Below are 23626 nucleotides of genomic sequence, written 5' to 3'. Positions count from 1 at the left end.
TGTCTCCATTCTCTGTTAAGTGGGATACCTAGATCTCCAAACAACACTTTCTTGAAATTACTTGTACTTGTAATTTATGTAAAGGAATTCTAATGCATTTTTAAACCCTGACGATTTTGTGTATCTTTATTTATCATATGTCTTTGTACTTTTTGCATTGTGTTCCACTGTGCATTTATATTTGGATGCTCAATGTGCTTTTGTCTTTTGTTTTGAAGCTGTTCTACACCTTTTTGTCTTTTATATTCATGCTCCTCTAATGTTGCAGTGTCATGATTGTTTGTTTTTTTTTTACAAATAAATATGATATGAAAAGGATATGATGAGAACTTTAGTCCTCTAATGCCTGCATAAAAAGAACCTGGTATATAGGCTTAGACCACTGTGGTCTCTGCACTTCCAGTCTCGTCAAACCACTGTTAAGACAAAGCCAGAAGTTGATGAAGAAAATATCCAGGTTTCTTGAAAAGCAGTTGGCCAGGGACATATCAAATTCTGAACGCTACAGGGAAATACTGCTAAGCAGATCAAGACGATTTTCACCTGAGAAACTTAATGCCACTTCCCTGATCACCAAAAAGACCCCAAGGTTGGGGGAGGGGGGGGGTAGTCACATACCTGACTACTGCCATATATTGTTAAAGAAAATAGGACATTCTAAGGGTCTAATTGTTGCAAACAAAATTACTTCTGTATATTTTAGAGATTATTTTTGGTAGTGGTAATAGAGAATTTTTATAAAATATGGCAAATTATGGTAACAGCTAAAATATTAAAAAAGGGATACAAATGTTCACAGGCAATTTAAATATATACTTTATTTTATTTTTATACAGGTTTAACCATTACAATTATGGATGATTTCCTGAATGCGATAGAGTAAGTGATTTTACTGAATTCTATAGTCAATATATGTGAGTGTCACAAACTATGTTTTTCATAAATTATCTAATATTTGTTAACAGTCCCTGAAACTGTTTCAGGCTAGGTTTACACTGCTGCAGTCAGATTTTGGTGCACATATATAGTGCAATTTTGGATGCTACTTAGATGTGGTTTGTATGGGGCCAAAATTGTGCTGGAATCATATCAAAGTAGTACCATCATCAATCAAAAATATATGCCACATTTCCAGATGGTAGCTAAAGGAGCAGGGGGGGGGGCGTGGTTTGGGCCCGGAGGATGATGTCCGTGTAATCCCCGGAGCTCCAACACACGGTGGATAGGAAAGCCTCCGCCTCAGGATCGCGGTCTCCCCGCCCGATGAGCGGACCCGCAAGCCGCAATATAACGGAGTTATTCCGGTCCCAGGCCCATGAACACACTGAGGCCTCCTCTCATGCTGCCTCCTCCCACTCCAGTCGCAGAGAATCCCGCTCTCGGAGCAGGAACCCAGCGGCAGCTGCCATAGCATCTTCCCCGACAGGCTCCCCTCTTACTATAGGGGATCTGAAGACTGTGGCTCTTGATATAAGAGACCCTCTCTGCAGCGATTGCTGACCTACATATTGATATGCAGGCAGTGGCACAGAGGCTGGAAGCCGTAGAAGATAAAATTATCAACCAGGATCTTGTCCTACATGATACACGCCAACTGGTAGATACACACACCATGCATCTACGCGAGATTGATCGTCATATTGAGGACTTGGACAACAGGGGACGGCGTCACAATTTAAGGGTGCGTGACATACCTGAGGCGATTGAGGCAGGTCAGTTACCACAAACGCTCCTAACCATCTTTAAAGATCTACTGGAAAGACCCCAGGAGTTGCCTATTAAGATTGAACGTCTCCACAGGGCTCTTAGACCCAAAAGCAGGGACATGGAACCCCTGCAAGATGTAATCTGCTACCTAGTGAACTTCCGACTCAAGGAACAGCTGTTACGCAGAGCGCGAGACAGAAATCACATTATTTTCAATGGAGCAGACATTAAATTATTTCAAGATCTTTCACATGTTACCCTTCAGCGGAGAAAGGACTTACGCTCCCTGGATCTACTTCGTTCTCGCGGAATAACGTATCGCTGGAAATTCCCGTTTGGCCTCTCAGCTTCACACCTGGGACGAGTGGCTACCCTGAGATTCCCGGAAGATGTACAACCATTTTGCGAGACATCCCAACAGTAGATCTGCCAAATTGGTTCGGGGAACTCCACTTCCCACCCCAGACAAGGGATGAACACATGGAAGCCCAGCCATCAGGACACCCTGGAGCAGCGAGACGCAGTAGACCTTCCTCCCGACCTCCGTCTTCGCTGACCGGGTGCAGACCCACCATTGGGGACAGTCTACCAGCATCGCCTGCTCATCGCAAGGCGCGTTGTGAATGACATTCCCCCCTTCCCTTTTTTCTTTTTTCTTTTTTTTCTTTTTCTGTTCACTTCTCTTTTGCAGTGTCGCCACAGTACTTTTCCCAGCGTAATGTCTGATCACTATCCTGATCGTATCTCCCGGTATTCCTTGACCGAGAGCCTTCTGACGTCCCTTTGTCGAGGTTATGGGGTATGTGTGTCTCATAAAGCTGTCTGTATACTCATACATACTACTTGTACTGATTATGTTCCTGGTAGATTATAGTAAATATACATACGCAATGTTATCCCACACTCTCAGCTGGCTGAATTATCACATTGCCAAGCAAACTGCAGGATAGGGCACTTATTGACCTAGCGCATACATAATTGTAAGGCAACACCCTGCTTTATAGTGTTGGTTACATCCGTATGGGTTACCGCCTTCTTTGATCAAGATGTGCAGGTTGCTAATATAAACTAGAAATGTTGTCCATACCAATATCTCATCTCATTCATTGCAAAATGTTTATTTACAAAGTTATATGTATTTTTGATATCTTAGGCCTGAACAAGCACTTTGTAATAACCACTTTCTACATTGATCTGTGAAGAGACCTGACTTTTGATCTCCACTCCTAGAATGAGCCATGGTACACATTATGCCTACCTTGTATTGGTAATGCTGTGTTATATTGTTGTGAATACGTGCTGATACACTGTCCCGATACACAACTCCACCATGCTACCATACTGTGACTTTTATACCCATTGATGTGTTTTTAAGAAACGCCTCTCTGGTACACTGCATCCTCCCATTTTGTCTACCATTCCCAGTGTTGAATACGACTAATTGAGCTACCACATGTCATCCATCTACACCATGATTACTCCCCATACCTTCACCCATCCCATAATCAGCTAAGCTCTCCCTACAGCATTATGATAATTTCTCTGTTCCTCCGTGTGTTGTTGCTACCTTTTACCTGATCCCAAGACACCCATATTTACCTGCACTCGCATATAAAACAGGTGCTGGGACGTTGTCCTTGGGACTCAATCACGGCCCCCCACAGTGGACTCCCTTGAGTCCGACTAAACAACAAAACAGCATTAAAATTCATAACAACATAGAAGACAACAATAAAGGATGGCTTAGCTGGACTACCCCGTCGCCAAATTTTTGTACTTGACCAACCCCTCTGATCACTCCCTGTCATATTTTATACGACTTAATAGAGGTGCATAACAGCCCCCTTATCTACCCCCTTCCGCCTTCTTGTTTGTGCTCTCTCTCTTTACTTCCCCTTACTTCCTCCTATTTCTCTTTCTTCTTCCCCCCACTCCTTTTTTTTTTTTCTCCTTTTTTATCTGCAACTCTCTGCAGGGTCGCTCTAAATATCCGACCATACTTTCCCTGGGTAATGCTCACTTTCCGCAGAGAAAGACAATGCCCCCCACAACTTTACAAGCTCCTCCTACGCTTTCCGTGGCGTCTCCTAATGTAAGAGGTCTAAATATACCTGAGAAATGCTCACAACTACTGACTTATATGAAAAGCTTATGAGCAGATGTGCTTTTCATCCAAGAAACTCATTTCCGTGCTGACCATATCCCTAAATTCTCCAACGCGAACTACCTGACAGTTTACCATGCAGTTAATACTGAGGTGAAAGCAAAAGGTGTATCCATTTTAAGTTCTAAGACTCTTGCTTACAATTACTGACTCTCTTGAGGACTCAGAGGGTAGGTTCCTCTTCCATAAAGGTATCCTTCATAATAGGCCGATCACACTAGCTAACATATATAGCCCCACTAGCTAACATATATAGCAAGTTAGCTTTTTCTGTAAAATTGCGAAAAATTGCGAAAACACTAACAACTTTCCAATCAGGCATCCTGATTTTAGGTGGTGACTTTAATGTAGCATTAAACCCTCTGGAAGACACTTCGACGGGTACTTCTTCAAAACCTTTTCGAGCACTTAAGCAGATCAAACTGGAACTTACAGATCTCTTCCTACATGATACCTGGCGTACTTTACACTCCTGACAAAGATTACACATTTTTCTCCGCACCTCACAATCACTATTCTAGAATTGATTATCTCTTTCTTTCGCAAAAAGATCTTCATACCTTGAAGTCGGCCTCCTTTGAGCTTATGATCCTTTCAGACCACCACCCTATTATTATGACCATGTATCTTCCAGATGCTCCAATCATCTCCAAAAGATAGAACGCCTAGACCCATTTCTTCTTACAGACTCATCTGTGACTCTTCAAATTCGTGAATGTCTGCTTAACTACTTTAAGGAAAATATATCTCCAGAAACGACCCCTCTCACCCAATGGGAAGCACACAAATGTGTGACACGTGGGCTTCTTCTCGCAATTGCAGCCTCTCGAAAGCAAGCTGCTCACGCGTCTTAACTAGAGATGAGCGAATCGAAGTATCCGAAGTGGAATTCGAGTCGAATATCGGAAAAATTTCCATTCGTGCCGAATCCGAAAAACAGCCTAATTCGGACGCGCGAATCGAAATTTTTCCGAAAATGGCGGCTGACATGTGCGGCGACGGAGCGGGGATGTCGGGGAAGGCGCGCAGACAAGGCGCGCTGCCCCATAATGCATTCCTCAACGACATGTGATCGCATCAGCCAATCAGCAGCCAGCCAGCCAGCACTGTGTAATGGTCGAGGTATATATAGCGGCCATTTTGGAAATCTTCATTTGCCTGCAGTCATTGAACAGAGGCAGACCGCTCTGTACTAGGGACAGGGACAGAGTTAGGGCCACAGAAACGAGAATTGGGGACAGAGAGAAGTTACTTAGGGACAGAGAACCATTACTCAGGGACACAGACTTGTTAATGAGGGCCACAGAATCGTTATTTAGGGACAAAGAAACGCTAGTTAGGGCCACAGAATTCATACTCAGGGACAGACAGAATTTTCACTCAGTGCCAGAGAATTGTTACTTAGGGCCACAGAAACGTTATTAGGGCCACAGAATTTTTACTCAGGGACAGACAGAATTGTTACTGAGTGCCAGAGAATTGTTACTCAGGGACAGACAGAATTGTTACTGAGTGCCAGAGAATTCTTACTCAGGGCCACAGAATTCATTCTCAGGGACAGACAGAATTGTTACTCAGGGACAGACAGAATTGTTACTGAGTGCCAGAGAATTGTTACTCAGGGACAGACAGAATTGTTACTGAGTGCCAGAGAATTGTTACTCAGGGACAGACAGAATTGTTACTGAGTGCCAGAGAATTGTTACTCGCACAGACACAAAATTGTTACTTGCACAGACACAGAATTGTTACTCGCACAGACAGAATTGTTACTCAGGGCCACAGAATTCATACTCAGGGACAGACAGAATTGTTACTGAGTGCCAGAGAATTGTTACTCAGGGACAGACAGAATTGTTACTGAGTGCCAGAGAATTGTTACTCAGGGACAGACAGAATTGTTACTGAGTGCCAGAGAATTGTTACTCAGGGACAGACAGAATTGTTACTGAGTGCCAGAGAATTGTTACTCGCACAGACACAAAATTGTTACTTGCACAGACACAGAATTGTTACTCGCACAGACACAGAATTGTTACTCAGGGCCACAGAATTCATACTCAGGGACAGACAGAATTGTTACTGAGTGCCAGAGAATTGTTACTCAGGGACAGACAGAATTGTTACTGAGTGCCAGAGAATTGTTACTCAGGGACAGACAGAATTGTTACTGAGTGCCAGAGAATTGTTACTCGCACAGACACAAAATTGTTACTTGCACAGACACAGAATTGTTACTCGCACAGACACAGAATTGTTACTCAGGGCCACAGAATTCATACTCAGGGACAGACAGAATTGTTACTGAGTGCCAGAGAATTGTTACTCAGGGACAGACAGAATTGTTACTGAGTGCCAGAGAATTGTTACTCAGGGACAGACAGAATTGTTACTGAGTGCCAGAGAATTGTTACTCGCACAGACACAAAATTGTTACTTGCACAGACACAGAATTGTTACTCGCACAGACACAGAATTGTTACTGAGTGCCAGAGAATTGTTACTCAGGGACAGACAGAATTGTTACTGAGTGCCAGAGAATTGTTACTCAGGGACAGACAGAATTGTTACTGAGTGCCAGAGAATTGTTACTCAGGGACAGACAGAATTGTTACTGAGTGCCAGAGAATTGTTACTCAGGGACAGACAGAATTGTTACTGAGTGCCAGAGAATTGTTACTCGCACAGACACAAAATTGTTACTTGCACAGACACAGAATTGTTACTCGCACAGACACAGAATTGTTACTCAGGGCCACAGAATTCATACTCAGGGACAGACAGAATTGTTACTGAGTGCCAGAGAATTGTTACTCAGGGACAGACAGAATTGTTACTGAGTGCCAGAGAATTGTTACTCAGGGACAGACAGAATTGTTACTGAGTGCCAGAGAATTGTTACTCGCACAGACACAAAATTGTTACTTGCACAGACACAGAATTGTTACTCGCACAGACACAGAATTGTTACTGAGTGCCAGAGAATTGTTACTCAGGGACAGACAGAATTGTTACTGAGTGCCAGAGAATTGTTACTCAGGGACAGACAGAATTGTTACTGAGTGCCAGAGAATTGTTACTCAGGGACAGACAGAATTGTTACTGAGTGCCAGAGAATTGTTACTCGCACAGACACAAAATTGTTACTTGCACAGACACAGAATTGTTACTCGCACAGACACAGAATTGTTACTCAGGGCCACAGAATTCATACTCAGGGACAGACAGAATTGTTACTGAGTGCCAGAGAATTGTTACTCAGGGACAGACAGAATTGTTACTGAGTGCCAGAGAATTGTTACTCGCACAGACACAAAATTGTTACTTGCACAGACACAGAATTGTTACTCGCACAGACACAGAATTGTTACTCAGGGCCACAGAATTCATACTCAGGGACAGACAGAATTGTTACTGAGTACCAGAGAATTGTTACTCAGGGACAGACAGAATTGTTACTGAGTGCCAGAGAATTGTTACTCAGGGACAGACAGAATTGTTACTGAGTGCCAGAGAATTGTTACTCGCACAGACACAAAATTGTTACTTGCACAGACACAGAATTGTTACTCGCACAGACACAGAATTGTTACTGAGTGCCAGAGAATTGTTACTCAGGGACAGACAGAATTGTTACTGAGTGCCAGAGAACTGTTACTCAGGGACAGACAGAATTGTTACTGAGTGCCAGAGAATTGTTACTCAGGGACAGACAGAATTGTTACTGAGTGCCAGAGAATTGTTACTCAGGGACAGACAGAATTGTTACTGAGTGCCAGAGAATTGTTACTCGCACAGACACAAAATTGTTACTTGCACAGACACAGAATTGTTACTCGCACAGACACAGAATTGTTACTCAGGGCCACAGAATTCATACTCAGGGACAGACAGAATTGTTACTGAGTGCCAGAGAATTGTTACTCAGGGACAGACAGAATTGTTACTGAGTGCCAGAGAATTGTTACTCAGGGACAGACAGAATTGTTACTGAGTGCCAGAGAATTGTTACTCGCACAGACACAAAATTGTTACTTGCACAGACACAGAATTGTTACTCGCACAGACACAGAATTGTTACTGAGTGCCAGAGAATTGTTACTCAGGGACAGACAGAATTGTTACTGAGTGCCAGAGAATTGTTACTCAGGGACAGACAGAATTGTTACTGAGTGCCAGAGAATTGTTACTCAGGGACAGACAGAATTGTTACTGAGTGCCAGAGAATTGTTACTCGCACAGACACAAAATTGTTACTTGCACAGACACAGAATTGTTACTCGCACAGACACAGAATTGTTACTCAGGGCCACAGAATTCATACTCAGGGACAGACAGAATTGTTACTGAGTGCCAGAGAATTGTTACTCAGGGACAGACAGAATTGTTACTGAGTGCCAGAGAATTGTTACTCGCACAGACACAAAATTGTTACTTGCACAGACACAGAATTGTTACTCGCACAGACACAGAATTGTTACTCAGGGCCACAGAATTCATACTCAGGGACAGACAGAATTGTTACTGAGTGCCAGAGAATTGTTACTCAGGGACAGACAGAATTGTTACTGAGTGCCAGAGAATTGTTACTCAGGGACAGACAGAATTGTTACTGAGTGCCAGAGAATTGTTACTCGCACAGACACAAAATTGTTACTTGCACAGACACAGAATTGTTACTCGCACAGACACAGAATTGTTACTCAGGGCCACAGAATTCATACTCAGGGACAGACAGAATTGTTACTGAGTGCCAGAGAATTGTTACTCAGGGACACCTAATCGTTGAATTAAATAGTATGTCAGACAACATCCAGAGGAGTGGCAGAGGAGGCAATGTTTTAGGAGCGAGCAGACGTGGCAGCAGAGGAAGGGGTCGAGGCAGCAGTATTCGCAGCCAGAGGCCAGTGCTCCCGGTGTCATCCAGCGGTCGTGTCTCCACCGACAACCCTGCCGTCATTGATTGGTTGGCTCGGTCGTCTTCCTCTTCCCAGGTCACCTCTGACACCTACAGCCAACGGTCGGTGGGTACGTCAGACACAACCGTTAGTTGGCATGGCCCGGGAGCAAGCCCACTGAAATCACGTGTCCTCTACCTGCCCCTGTCCTTTGCTGTTCCCTCACCAAGCGAAGTATCGCATGCTGTGGGCTCAGCCCCACTGTACAGTGAGGAAGAGCTAACAGAGGGCGGTCAGGAACGGGGGGAGACATCGGCCTTTTCAGCAGCCAAGCGAACAAGTACTGGCGAGGAGAGTGGCTCGGTAGCCGGTCTAGAGACAGGTCTGTCTCCTGACCCAGACGCAGCCGAGGGGGCTAGTAGTGAGGCGGAGACCCTACTTGATGATGAGGAGGTTGATCGCACTTGGCAGCCTCGTCGTCATCAGGCAATTTCTTCCGCATCATCAGGAGAAGAGGGTGGCAGCTTGGCAGCGAGCAAAACAGTCGGTGGGTTGCCCAGGAGACAGCAGCAGGGTCGCATCAGTGTCAGTGGAGCCAAACGTCCACGGAGTAGAGCACCAGCTCCACTGCAGCCTACCACCACGGCCAGTAGTGGTGCCGGTGCGCACGGAGGAAGTAGCAGTCAGCCAGTGAAGAGTAGCGGGGGCAAAGTTTCCTACTCGGTGGTGTGGCAATTTTTCCTCAAGCCGCCCGAGGAAGTAAACGTAGCCGTATGTCGACTATGTGGCCAGAAATGCAAGCGTGGCCAGGGGGCCCATGTTGGGACTACAGCGTTGCGTCAGCATATGCAGCGTCACCATTCGGTGGCCTGGGAAAACCGTGATAAACATACGGCGGTTCTGCCTGCCCCAGCCCCCGCTCCATCACCCGCTCCGTTACTTGCTCCGTCACCCGACGTCGTCAATCGCCCTCTATCAGCCAGTCAAGGCTCCAACACCTCTGCTGAGGGGAGTTGTCGCTCGTTGGCATCTTCCGCTCGTTCAGATGCTCCTTCTCCTGCTACTCCTCTTCTCGGATTCCGTCAACAGTCTTTCTTGGAATCCGTATCCAAGAGACAACAGTTTGCGAGCACGCACCCGACGGTGCAAAAGCTGAACGTCCTCCTGTCCAAGTTGCTGGTGCTGCAGTCCCTCCCTTTCCAACTGGTGGACTCAGCACCTTTCCGAGAAATGATGGCTTGTGCCGCGCCGCGGTGGAGAGTGCCAAGCCGTCATTTCTTTGCCCAAAAGGCAGTGCCAGCCCTGCATTCACATGTAGAAGAGATGGTGGGCCAGTCTTTGAGCATGTCGGTCTCTGCCAAAGTGCACGGCAGCGCCGACGTGTGGAGCTGTAACTACGGTCAGGGACAGTACATGTCATTTACGGCCCACTGGGTGAACGTGGTGCCGGCACAGCCGCACCAGCAACTTGGACAGGTCACGACGCTTTTGCCTCCACGTTTGCACGTCCTTGGTCCAGCAAGCATGTCCGCCTCTACCACCTCTTTTTCCGCCGTGTCCTCAGCCGCCACCCCCATGCCAAGTCCCATTACCCGACCGGCATATCACATGTGCAGGGCGCAACGGTGTCACGCTGTGCTGCACCTGGTATGCCTTGGCGAACGTAGTCACACAGGGGAGGAACTGCTGAGTGTAATGAACAGAGAAATCGACAGATGGCTGTCTCCGCGCAAACTAAAAATCGGAACCATGTTGACTGACAACGGAAAGAACATGGTGTCTGCTCTGCGTCAAGGAAGGTTGTGCCATGCGCCATGCATGGCTCACGTGTTCAATCTGGTTGTCAAGCGGTTCCTAAAATCCACCATCCCACTGCAAGACATCCTTAAAATGTCACGTAAACTGTGCATGCATTTCAGCCATTCCTACACCGCAAAGAACACCCTCATTGAGCTGCAGCGGCAGAACGGAATTCCACAGCATCGCCTGATCTGCGACGTTGCAACAAGGTGGAATTCAACCCTACACATGTTAGACCGCCTTTACGAGCAGCGAAAGGCCATCACCGATTTCCTGATGTTACAAGCGGATAAAGGTACTCCCCTGTGTAACTTAGATGTCAGCCATTGGCAGCTCATGCGTGACACCTGCCACTTGCTCAGGCCCTTTGAGGAGGCCACGCTATTCGTGAGTCGGCAGGACTATGGGATGAACGACGTCATTCCTCTGTTGCACGTCCTGGAACAAATGCTGTTAACAATGGCTGGTCAGGGTGCGGTAGACGTGGCGCACAGATCTCAACGCCACATGACCCCTGTGGGGGCAGGACAGGAAGAAGAGGAGGAGGTAGAGGAGGACATTTGTGCTCAGGAATTATTGAGTGAAATGGGTGGTTTTTCCACTCAGCGGACAGGAGTGGAGGAGCAGGAGCATCTGGTAGAGGAGGAGGAGGAGGAGACAGAGGACCCAGACGCACCGTGGCAGTATGCTGTGGAGATGGAGGCAGGGAGTCCCTCGCATTCCTTGGCACAAATGGCCCATAGCATGCTCGGTTGCTTGCGTAGCGACAGCCGAATAATAACCATCAGACAGAGGGATGACTTTTGGCTGTCCACCTTGTTGGACCCTCGCTACCGGTCCAAAATGGTGGCCTTTTTCACACCTGCTGAGAGGGAGGCCAAAATTACGTACTATAAAAACCACCTATGTAGTCAGTTGGTCTCTGCCTTTGTGCGCCAACGTCCATCCTCAGACACTGTGGGCCCTGTGCGCTCGCGTTCCGCTGGCATGGCAGCAGGGGAGGGGTGGGGTGGTAGGAGCAGTGGCAGCTCCACCAGCAGTGGCTGCCTCAGTCTGCAGTCGATGATGAGTAGCTTTCTTCACCAGCGCAGTGAGGAAACTACTAACCAGCCGCAGCAGCAGCAGCAGCATCAGGTGGACCTGGAGCAGGAGCTCAAACAACAGGCTTGGGCCTACTTGGACAGCACCCTGCCAACCGAGGTAGACAATCCCCTTGACTACTGGGCAACGAAACTTGACCTTTGGCCCCAACTAGCTGAATTTGCCCTTGAAAGGCTGTCATGCCCGGCCAGTAGCGTGGCATCGGAGCGCGTGTTTAGTGCGGCAGGAGGTATTGTAACTCCGCGGAGGACACGACTGTCCACCCAAAGTGTGGAGAGACTCACGTTTGTGAAAATGAATCAGGCGTGGATTAGTCTGGATTTCAAACCACCAGTTCCTGACACAACTGACTAAATCCGCCATGAATCATGCCTCAAACATGTGCCACTTTCAGGTCTCCTCACACTGCTGGTGTGTTTAATTTTTTGACATAGGGTGCTGGCAGATTACGGGCCTCCTATAGCTGCTGCCAGGCCCCTAATCTGCCATAGGCCCCTATATACCGCCTCCTCATGCTGCTGCTAGGTCCAGAGTCTCTCATGGGTCCCTGTACAGCCTCCCATTGCTGCTGTCTCCATCGCCACACTCTGCTGCCATGTGCCACTTTCAGGTCTCTTCACACTGCTGGTGTGCTAAATTTTTTGACATAGGGTGCAGGCAGATTACGGGCCTCACATAGCTGCTGCCAGGCCCCTAATCTGCCATGGGCCCCTATATACCGCCTCCTCATGCTGCTGCCAAGTCTAGAGTCTCTCATGGGTCCCTGTACGGCCTCCCATTGCTGCTGTCTCCATCGCCACACTCTGCTGCCATGTGCCACTTTCAGGTCTCTTCACACTGCTGGTGTGTTAAATTTTTTGACATAGGGTGCAGGCAGATTACGGGCCTCACATAGCTGCTGCCAGGCCCCTAATCTGCCATGGGCCCCTATAAACCGCCTCCTCATGCTGCTGCCAAGTCTAGAGTCTCTCATGGGTCCCTGTACGGCCTCCCATTGCTGCTGTCTCCATCGCCACACTCTGCTGCCATGTGCCACTTTCAGGTCTCTTCACACTGCTGGTGTGTTTAATTTTTTGACATAGGGTGCTGCAAGATAACGGGCCTCACATAGCTGCTGCCAGGCCCCTAATCTGCCATGGGCCCCTATATACCGCCTCCTCATGCTGCTGCCAAGTCCAGAGTCTCTCATGGGTCCCTGTACGGCCTCCCATTGCTGCTGTCTCCATCGCCACACTCTGCTGCCATGTGCCACTTTCAGGTCTCTTCACACTGCTGGTGTGTTTAATTTTTTGACATAGGGTGCTGCAAGATAACGGGCCTCACATAGCTGCTGCCAGGCCCCTAATCTGCCATGGGCCCCTATATACCGCCTCCTCATGCTGCTGCCAAGTCCAGAGTCTCTCATGGGTCCCTGTACGGCCTCCCATTGCTGCTGTCTCCATCGCCACACTCTGCTGCCATGTGCCACTTTCAGGTCTCTTCACACTGCTGGTGTGTTAAATTTTTTGACATAGGGTGCAGGCAGATTACGGGCCTCACATAGCTGCTGCCAGGCCCCTAATCTGCCATGGGCCCCTATATACCGCCTCCTCATGCTGCTGCCAAGTCTAGAGTCTGTCATGGGTCCCTGTACGGCCTCCCATTGCTGCTGTCTCCATCGCCACACTCTGCTGCCATGTGCCACTTTCAGGTCTCTTCACACTGCTGGTGTGTTTAATTTTTTGACATAGGGTGCAGGCAGATTACGGGCCTCACATAGCTGCTGCCAGGCCCCTAATCTGCCATGGGCCCCTATATACCGCCTCCTCATGCTGCTGCCAAGTCCAGAGTCTCTCATGGGTCCCTGTACGGCCTCCCATTGCTGCTGTCTCCATCGCCACACTCTGCTGCCATGTGCCACTTTCAGGTCTCTTCACACTGCTGGTGTGTTTAATTTTTTGACATAGGGTGCAGGCAGATTACGGGCCTCACATAGCTGCTGCCAGGCCCCTAATCTGCCATGGGCCCCTATATACCGCCTCCTCATGCTGCTGCCAAGTCCAGAGTCTCTCATGGGTCCCTGTACGGCCTCCCATTGCTGCTGTCTCCATCGCCACACTCTGCTGCCATGTGCCACTTTCAGGTCTCCTTCACACTGCTGGTGTGTTAAATTTTTTGACATAGGGTGCAGGCAGATTACGGGCCTCACATAGCTGCTGCCAGGCCCCTAATCTGCCATGGGCCCCTATAAACCGCCTCCTCATGCTGCTGCCAAGTCTAGAGTCTCTCATGGGTCCCTGTACGGCCTCCCATTGCTGCTGTCTCCATCGCCACACTCTGCTGCCATGTGCCACTTTCAGGTCTCTTCACACTGCTGGTGTGTTAAATTTTTTGACATAGGGTGCTGGCAGATTACGGGCCTCCCATTGCTGCTGCCAGACATGTAATCTGCCATGGGCCCCCGTACCGACTCCTCATGCTGTGACGTTGCAACAAGGTGTAATTCAACCCTACATATGTTAGACCGCCTTTACGAACAGCTAAAGGCCATCACAGATTTCCTGATGTTAAAAGCGGATAAAGGTACTCCCTGTGTAACTTAGATGTCAGCCATTGTCAGCTCATGTGTGACACCTGCGCTTGCTCAGGCCCTTTGAGGAGGCCACGCTATTCGTGAGTCGGCAGGACTATGGGATGAATGAGGTCAAATCGGCCATGGGCCCCCGTACCGCCTGTTCACGCTGATGCTGGTCCCACAGTGTGACCTGGGTCTCTGTACGGCCTCCCATTGCTTCCACTCTGCCATGTACCTCTTTGAAATCTCCTCACACTCCTGCGGTTGTCCATTTTGTCATAGGTTGCTGGCAGATTAGCGGCCTTCCATAGGTGCCGCCAGGCCCCATATCGACCATGGGCCCCCGTACCTCCTGGTCACGCTGCTGCTGAGCCCACAGTGTGACCTGGGTCCCTGTACGGCCTCCCATTGCTTCCACTCTGCCATGTGCCACTTTGAAATCTCCTCACACTCCTGCGGTTGTCCATTTTGTCATAGGTTGCTGGCAGATTACAGGCCTTCCATAGGTGCCACCAAGCCCCATATCGGCCATGGGCCCCCGTACCGCCTGGTCACGCTGCTGCTGGGCCCACAGTGTGACCTGGGTCCCTGTACCGCCTCCCATTGCTCCCACTCTGCCATGTGCCACTTTCAGGTCTCCTCACGCTCCTGCTGGTTTCCATTTTGTCATAGGTTGCTGTATGGCCTCCCATTGCTGCTGCCTCCACCGCCACACTGTGGCTCCAAACACTGGTTTTGGCCCCGTGACTGGCCAAAGGAGTGAAGTGTGCAGTGATTCTAAGATCGACGGCACTCATCTGCATGTCATACTGACAGACAGTATTATTTCTCTTCCCCAGCAGACTCCAAGGGCATTTAAATTAAAGGTACAGTGTTCTGCACTAATATTAAGTCTCTCTGAAGCCTAGAAACACCCTTTTTTAAGTTAAATTCACAGCGAATTTATTCGACTCGAATCGAATATTGTCCACGAATTCGCCGAATCAGTCGAATCGAATTTTTCATTTCTTCGCTCATCTCTAGTCTTAACGCGTTACTCCACAAAGTACATCGACTAGAATGTTCCCATAAACGTAAACAGGTCTTGACCCTTACAGCCGAGCTAGTATTGGCACGAAAACAATTATTGGAAACTGTGGAAAAGAAAACCAAGCGCAACTTTGCTTTATCTCAGAAGCTATTCTACGAACATGTGGTAAATTCCTAGCTAGGGCTCTACGAGCCAAAAAAGCAGCTCGCACTATTTACCAAATCCATTCCCAGCAAGGTTGAATACTTAAAACGTCTTAGGATAGCGCAACTTGATTTGAAAATTACTATAAGACACTTTACAATCTCCCCCCAAGCCCCAAAACCGACAGCAGACCACGCACGGACATTATCCATGCCTTCCTTTCGAAATATCTTCCCAAACCTATCTTGTGTTCACAAGCAAGTGACAGGGCACTGACAATGACAGAACTACAAAAAGCCATTGCACAATTTAAAACCGGGCAAAAGCCCAGGCCCAGACGGATTTATGACCACATACTGTATGTCCTTTTTGGACATTCTTGCGCAACCATTCCTAAATGTGTTCAACTCACTAGATACCCCTGGACAACCCATGAGATTTTTCTCTGAAGCCCATATCACACTCATACCAAAAGAAGACAAGGATAAGACATCGATGGCCAACTATCGCCCAATTTCCCTTCTGAATGTTGACCTAAAAATATTCACTAAAATATTAGCTAACCGTCTTTTACACATTATTGACTCCGTCATATCCACTGACCAGGTCGGGGTTGTGCCAGGGAGAGAAGCAAGAGACAACATGTTACGGGCTATAAATGTACATCATTGGTTAATGCAAATGAAACAACCGGGCTTCTTTCTCTCTCTTGACGCTGAGAAGGCGTTCAACAGGTTGACCTGGGACTATATCGAAGCAGTTTTGATTAGACTTGGCCTTCCCCCGCACGTCATGAATTTTATCATGTCGCTATATACCGTACCAACGGCCAAAGTCAGAGTCAATGGTCTCCTGTCGGATGCCTTCTCTATCAGTAATGGGACTAGACAGGGGTGTAGGTTATCTCCCCTTCTATTTATACTCACACTGTAACCCTTCTTGATATGAATGACAACATCAGAGGAATTATGGTCAAAGGCATAGTACACAAAATAGCGGCATTTGCCGACGATATATTCCTCTTCTTGGCGGACCCACACATCACTCTCTCTAATCTACTTCAAGACTTCAAAATATTTCAGTATTTGTCCAACTTCAAAATCAATTTCTATAAATCCCAGGCCCTCAATGTCTCCTTAACCCCTGACATGGTCAGACAATCGCGGGCAAACTTCCCCTTCACTTGGCAATCCAAAGCTATCACTTACCTAGAGATTCAACTACCAACTCACCTTTCAGAACTATATACAAAAAACTTCTTACCTATTATACGCAGCATTACCAAGGACCTACAGAAGTGGGATAAACCAATCTTCTCCTGGCTTGGAAGGGCAGCAATTCTTAAGATGAATGTTTTTCCTCGGCTACTGTACCTGATGCAAATGGTACCAATTAGACTGCTTAAGTCATTCTTTAGCTCATATAAGACACTTTGCACCTTCTTTTTATGGTGCAATAAACATCCTAGAATCAGCTTTGAACAATTTACAATGCCTAAGGCTAATGCCAGATATTACCCGCTATTACTGGGCCTGCCACATGGCTAGAATAGTGGATTGGTCTACAAAACATGTACGTAATGCCTGGGTGAACCTGGAAGCTGCCTTCCCTGTGACCCCACTCACCTCATCTGCATGGCTGGGAAAACTTCAAAGAACACCCACTAATCGGCCCGGTCTTGCTAACACTTGATATGTCAGAAATCAGGTCTTTCCTCAACTCCTGGTCCACTCACACCTATCCGAATGAACCCTGACTTCCCCCCTGGAATGTCTAATGCGTTCCTCACTGGGGCCCTCCCTCAGGAAGATCAGAGACTTTACCATCTTTTCAAGACTGGTGTCTTCTTGATGAGAGAACGCCTTCTGAATCAGTGGCCAACCCTAAATTTGATGCCATGGATGTATCGGCAACTCCACCACTTCATGCATAGCCCATCACGTCCAAACGAGCATGCTAGACCCCTTACCCCATTTGAGAAACTCTGTCCACAGATTCCCCACAGAGACATGTGGTCGCCAAACTATACACCTGCCTAGAAAACACCAATGAAAGCACGTCTAGAAAGGCTTGTGTAGCCTGGAATAATGACCTACAACTGCACCTAGCCCCCAATGATTGGGACCATGTGTATGGTCATATACACAAAGGTTCCATGTGTGTTTTTGACCCAGGAAAATAATTATAAACTGTACTCAAGATGGTATGGAGTCCCATCTCTACTCCACAGATTTAATCCCATCATTCCCGACTCTTGTTGGAGATGTTCCCAAGCGACTGGTACACTATTACACGTATGGTGGGACTGCCCAATCCTCCAACCATTCTGGGGAAAAATACAGTCAATAATTGCTCAAGTAACAACCTACTCCCTAGACCTATCTCCTGCGCAATTCTTACTCCATCTGTAAGGGACCACCAGGCGGTACCACTAGCACTCCACTGGCCAGACGTCCCCACCGCACAGTATCTAAGCCCCAGGGTACGTGTTCACCAAACCCCTGATGGTGGGGATGGACTTGAAGTACCCCGAGACCAGGTCGTGGCTACTGAGCACGCCTGTCAGTGGTAGCGGTACTTGCCAGGGGCTCCCGCAGGGAAGAGCCTGATGTGAGGAGGTCGGGTGATCCCGTCGGGATGGATGGATGGCTGAGCAAGTGCAGGGTCAAACGGGCCGGGTCGGTAACAGTGGGGACGGAGCAGTACAAGGCAGCGGGCAGAGAGTAGTCGGGTCACACGCCAGGTCAGCAACGGAAGGTCAGATCCAAACGGGGGCATTCAGGAGAGAGGTCAGGCAAAGCAAGGGTCTGGACAGGAGAAGGCAACAAGGTCAGGTACAATCCGGGTCAGTAACTTACTTAGAACAGGTTCGCAGATACAGGATACAAGGAAAGACCAGAAGGCACTGAATGACAGCTCAGGGCCATTTAAATATCCCGCCCTGCGCTGCCATTGGTGCCACGCGCCCGCGGTCCCTACTGCGCATGCGCGAACTCTCTCGCTGCGGCCGGCCAGGTCTCAGTGCCCACATACTGACACAGGGCGGTGCACTGCGCCTGCGCCGAGCCTATCGCGGCGGGGATCCCTGACATTGCCCCCCCCCACGGGCAACCTCTGGGTGCCCACCCGATCTCTCCACCACGGGTGATCACTAAGGAACCTCCGGACAAGTCTGGGTGCATGGACATTATGGGCTGGTTCCCAAGAATTATCCTCCGGGCCATAGCCCTTCCATTTAATAAAAAATTGGGTCTGACCCCCCCCTCCTTCGGCACTTCAGGATCGTTTCCACCTCAAATTCTTCTTCCCCTTCGACCGTTATGGCCTCCGGAGGTCGGGATTCTCGTTCTGGGAAGGCATCAGGGATTACTGGTTTCAGCAGGGACACATGGAAGACCGGGTGTATCTTGAGTGTGTCAGGGAGGACAAGTTCGTATGCCACCTCGTTGACCGCCCGCTTTATGCAAAAGGGGCCTATGAACTTTGGTCCTAATTTCTTTGATTAACATAGCATTTTCAAGTTAGTTGTTACCAACCACACTTTGTCCCCGGGCTGCAGCACCAGGTCCCCTCTTCGTCTTTTGTTAAACGCCTTCTTGTAGTCCTCCTGGGCCCGAGCGATAGCCTCCTGTAGTATTTTATTGTTGGAGGAGAAGAAAGCTAGCGTGTCCTGTGTCGCCGGAACTGGGCATTCAGGAACCAAGTCAGGGAGAAAGACAGGGTGAAATCCGTAGTTTGAAAAAAACGGTGATTGCCCCGTTGCAGAATGGTTGGCGTTGTTGTACGCGAACTCCGCCAAGGGTAAGAGTGGTAGCCAATTATCCTGTAGGAAGGATGTGTAGCAACGCAGGTACTGTTCCAGGGTCTGGTTGGTCCTCTCGGTCTGTCCATTGGTCTGGGGGTGGAACGCAGAGGAGAGGGATAATTTGATATCCAACGCCTTGCACGGTGCTCTCCAAAATTTAGACGTGAATTGGACCCCTCGATTCCGAGACAATGTCCTCCGGGATTCCATGTAGTCTTACAACTTCCTGGATAAAAATTTGCGCAGTCTCGGCTGCTGACGGAGTCTTCTTTAACGGTAAAAAGTGAGCCATTTTTGATAAACGATCAATGACTACAAGGATCGCGGTGTGGTCTTGAGACGGGGGGAGCTCGACTATAAAGTCCATTGCGATCCTTTGCCAAGGTCGTGCAGGGATCGGCAAGGGCCGCAGCAGCTCCCAGGCCTTGTTCCTCGATGGCTTGTTCTTCTGACAGATGGTGCAAGATTTCACGTAGAGCCTGCAATCCTTGGCCATGTTTGGCCACCAAAAGGAACCTTGAAGAAGTTCCAGGGTCTTCGCTGGGCCAAAGTGTCCCACCATTGGATGGTCATGACACTGTCCTAAGACAAGGGTTCGGACCTCTTCGGGTACCATGATCAATCCTTCCTTCCAGAGGAGTCCCCCCTGTTCTGGAGGGGTACCCCAGCTGGGGTCGCTGTGGTCGTGGATGCATCCATTAGTTTGGACCGAAGGTCAGTCTGGAGAGCCAAGAAATTCCCTGAGGACAGAATAGTATCAGGTACCGGTTCTTCTTTGGAGTCTTCGAACATGCGTGATAGCGCATCAGGTTTTGTATTTTTGGACCCAGGTCTGTAAGTGATATGGAATATGAACCTGGAGAAAAACAGCGCCCATCTTGACTGCCGTGGACGTAACCGTTTGGCAGTCCTCAGGTACTCGAGATTTTTATGGTCAGTGAAGATCAAGATGGGGTGTGAGGCCCCTTCCAGCAAGTACCTCCATTCTTCCAGTGCAGTTTTGATGGCTAACAACTCCCGATCGCCAATATCGTAGTTCTTCTCGGCTGGGGTGAGCTTCCTCGAGAAAAATGCTATGGGGTGGGGTAATTCTTTGGTGCCTTTTCTCTGGGACAGGATGGAACCCACCGCATTCTCAGATGCATCTACCTCCAGTACGTAGGGCAGGGAAGCGTCTGGATGGCCCAAAATAGGTGCCGTGGTAAATAGTTTTTTCAAGGCCTCAAAGGCTTCCTGAGCCTCCGGCGTCCATCTGAAGCGGGTTCCAAGTTTGGTTAGCTGAGTTATGGGGGAGACCAGACCCGAGAAGTTCCTAATGAATTTCCGATAAAAATTTGCAAAGCCGATAAAGCGCTGGATGCCCTTTTTGTCAGTGGGCACAGGCCAATCCAAAATTGCAGAGACCTTCTGAGGGTCCGTTGCGATTCCCGTGGTGGAGATAATCAAACCCAGAAACGCAATGCTGGACTGCTCGAAACTGCACTTATCTGCTTTGGCGTATAACCCATGCTGGCGCAACCGACCCAATACCTTTGCCACATGTATTCTGTGATCCTTCAGAGAGGATGAGAAGATCAGTATATCGTCTAGGTAAACAATTACAAAAACGTCAAGGTAATCCCGGAAAATGTCGTTTACAAAATGTTGGAATGTGGCTGGGGCATTGCACAGTCCAAATGGCATTACCAGATATTCGAAATGCCCAAACCGGGTACGAAATGCTGTCTTCCACTCATCCCCCTCCCTTATGCGAACCAAGTTGTAGGCCCCCCTGAGATCAAGTTTAGTAAATATTGCCGCAGCCTTCAGGCTCTGAAATAATTCAGGTACCAATGGCAGTGGGTAACGGTTTTTAATCGTGACTCTGTTCAGTTCATGATAGTCAATGCAGGGTCGCAGAGATTTGTCTTTTTTCTCCACAAAGAAGATCCCCGCCCCGGCTGGTGAAGTAGAGGCACGGATGAACCCCTTCTGGAGACTGTCCTCTATGTATTCCTTCAGGGCCCCCAATTCCAGTTCAGACAGGGGAAAAATCCGCCCAAAAGGGATCTCGGAGCCGGGCAACAGATCAATTGGACAGTCATACGGGCGGTGGGGGGGCAAGGTGTCTGCCCCCCGCTTACTGAATACATCTAAGAAATCATGGTATGCTGCGAAAATAACCTGTTTCAGATTGGAGTCCCCCTCGGAGCACAGGAGGACCTGGGGGGCTGCTGAGCCCGCAGTGTGACAGTGTTCCTGACAGTACGGGGAAGGAAACAAGATAGACCCGGTTTCCCAGTCAATTTGGGGGTTATGGGCCCGCAGCCAAGGGAGTCCCAAAATGACTGGAAAAAGAGGTGATGCAATGGCATCTAGGCGGAGGAATTCCTGATGCTGGTTAGCAATGGTAGTGGCGATAGGGGGAGTTTCCTGGTCAACTACTCCTGATTTTATCTGGGAGCCATCTGCCAGAAATATGTTAAAGCCCCGTTTTCTGGGCTGGAGGGGAATCGTCTGCTGATGAGCAAAATCTAAATCCAGGAAACAGCTGCATGCCCCTGAATCAATTATGGCTGTCACCTCCACGGTCCTTTCTGGAAGCTGAAAGGAGAGGGGCACCACTAAGTATTGGGTCGGACTGACCTTGCCAATAGCCAGAGAAGAAAAAGAGGTGCACTTACTCGTTTTCTGAGGGCAGGATCGTACCAAATGATCGGCTTCACCGCAGTAGAAGCAGAGGTTCAGAGAGCATCTCCGCTGGCGTTCTTCTGGCGATAATTTAGGCCGAGCCAGGCCTAGTTGCATTGGTTCCTGCGCATCTCCTGGAAGTGGGTTCTGGATATTTGTTCTGGTTTGTTAGCTGGGGCCTGGAATTGGACCCCATGCATTTCCGTGACCCTGACCGGACCTCTCAAACCTGCGTTCCCGCAGTCTACGGTCTATTTGAATCGTCAGGGCTATTAGGTCTTCTAGTGACTCGAGAACCCCCACTCGGGCCAGCTCACCCTTCAAGGGCTCTGACAGACCCATACGGAACTGGTGTCGCAACGCGAACTCGTTCCAGCGTGTGTCCCCCATCCAACACCTAAATTCAGAGGCGTATTCTTCTGCTGCCCGGCGGCCCTGTCGAAGCGTGTATAACGTTGCTTCAGCAGAGGCTGCCCGCTGCGGGTCATCATAAAGGATGGCCATAGCTTCAAAAAAATTGCTGACCGTTCCCAGGTGAGGGTCATGGTTTGCCCTTAACCGATGGGCCCAATCTTGGGGTTCACCCTGCAATAGTGAAATTAAAAATCCCACTTTCACTGGCTCCGTTAGGAAGGTGCGGGGTTGCAATTCAAAAAACAGGAGGCAGGAATCCCGAAAAGACCTGAAGCGTGTGCGGTCCCCGTGAAAACGCTCAGGTAATGGTACTCGGGGTTCAACCATAGGTAGGGGAGCAGAGGTTCCTGAAGCTGGCCTAAGAGCTTCTCCCACCGGGGGAGCGGAAACAGGGGCCTGTGGGGCAGGGCCAGATACAGAGGTCTGGAAACAGTTTTCCAGGTGCATGCACTTGTCCTGCAAGGCCGCCACAGCCTGTGTCAGGGCTGATAGGTGCCCGCAAATATCTTCCAGCGGGGCTGACCCTCCTCCAGGCTCAGTCATGGCCTTCTGGTACTGTAAGGGACCACCAGGTGGTACCACTAGCACTCCACTGGCCAGACGTCCCCAGCGCACGGTATCTAAGCCCCAGGTTACGTGTTCACCAGAGCCCCTGATGGTGGGGATGGACTTGAAGTACCCCGAGACCAGGTCGTGGCTACGGAGCACGCCTGTCAGTGGTAGCGGTATTCGCCAGGGGCTCCCGCAGGGAAGAGCCTGATGTGAGGAGGTCGGGTGATCCCGTCGGGATGGATGGATGGCTGAGCAAGTGCAGGGTCAAACGGGCCGGGTCAGTAACAGTGGGGACGGAGCAGTACAAGGCAGCGGGCAGAGAGTAGTCGGGTCACACACCAGGTCAGCAACGGAAGGTCAGATCCAAACGGGGGCATTCAGGAGAGAGGTCAGGCAAAGCAAGGGTCTGGGCAGGAGAAGGCAACAAGGTCAGGTACAATCTGGGTCAGTAACTTACTTAGAACAGGTTCGCAGATACAGGATACAAGGAAAGACCAGAAGGCACTGAATGACAGCTCAGGGCCATTTAAATATCCCGCCCTGCGCTGCCATTGGTGCCACGCGCGCGCGGTCCCTACTGTGCATGCGCGAACTCTCTCGTTGCGGCCGGCCAGGTCTCAGTGCCCGCATTCTGACACAGGGCGGTGCACTGCGCCTGCACCGAGCCCATCGCGGCGGGGATCCCTGACACCATCACTCCTCACTCCCCTATAAGACATATTGCAAATCACTCGCCATGCATATGGTGAATGCGGCAAAACAATGTATTCCAACTCACTGGCGCTCA

General features: G+C 49.2%; 1 protein-coding gene across 2 annotated transcripts in view; it reads left to right on the top strand.

The window, feature by feature from the left end:
• The window catches only part of EPS8L3 (EPS8 signaling adaptor L3), a 195144-nt gene that overhangs the window by 39859 nt on the left and 131659 nt on the right, over positions 1-23626 (top strand). For both annotated transcript variants that reach the window (XM_089681197.1, XM_089681196.1), the window contains exon 2: positions 837-879. In XM_089681197.1, coding sequence (XP_089537323.1) covers positions 854-879 — 26 coding nt within the window. In that variant the 5' untranslated portion in view covers positions 837-853. The remainder of the gene's footprint in view (positions 1-836; positions 880-23626) is intronic.

The sequence above is a fragment of the Staurois parvus genome, unplaced genomic scaffold, assembly GCF_062004578.1.
Source record: "Staurois parvus isolate SC_StPar_1 unplaced genomic scaffold, SC_StPar_1.0 ptg000261l, whole genome shotgun sequence".
In the NCBI taxonomy this organism is placed as follows: domain Eukaryota; kingdom Metazoa; phylum Chordata; class Amphibia; order Anura; family Ranidae; genus Staurois; species Staurois parvus.
Note: the sequence above shows the minus strand (reverse complement) of the source record. Positions and strands in the feature narration are given on the sequence as shown.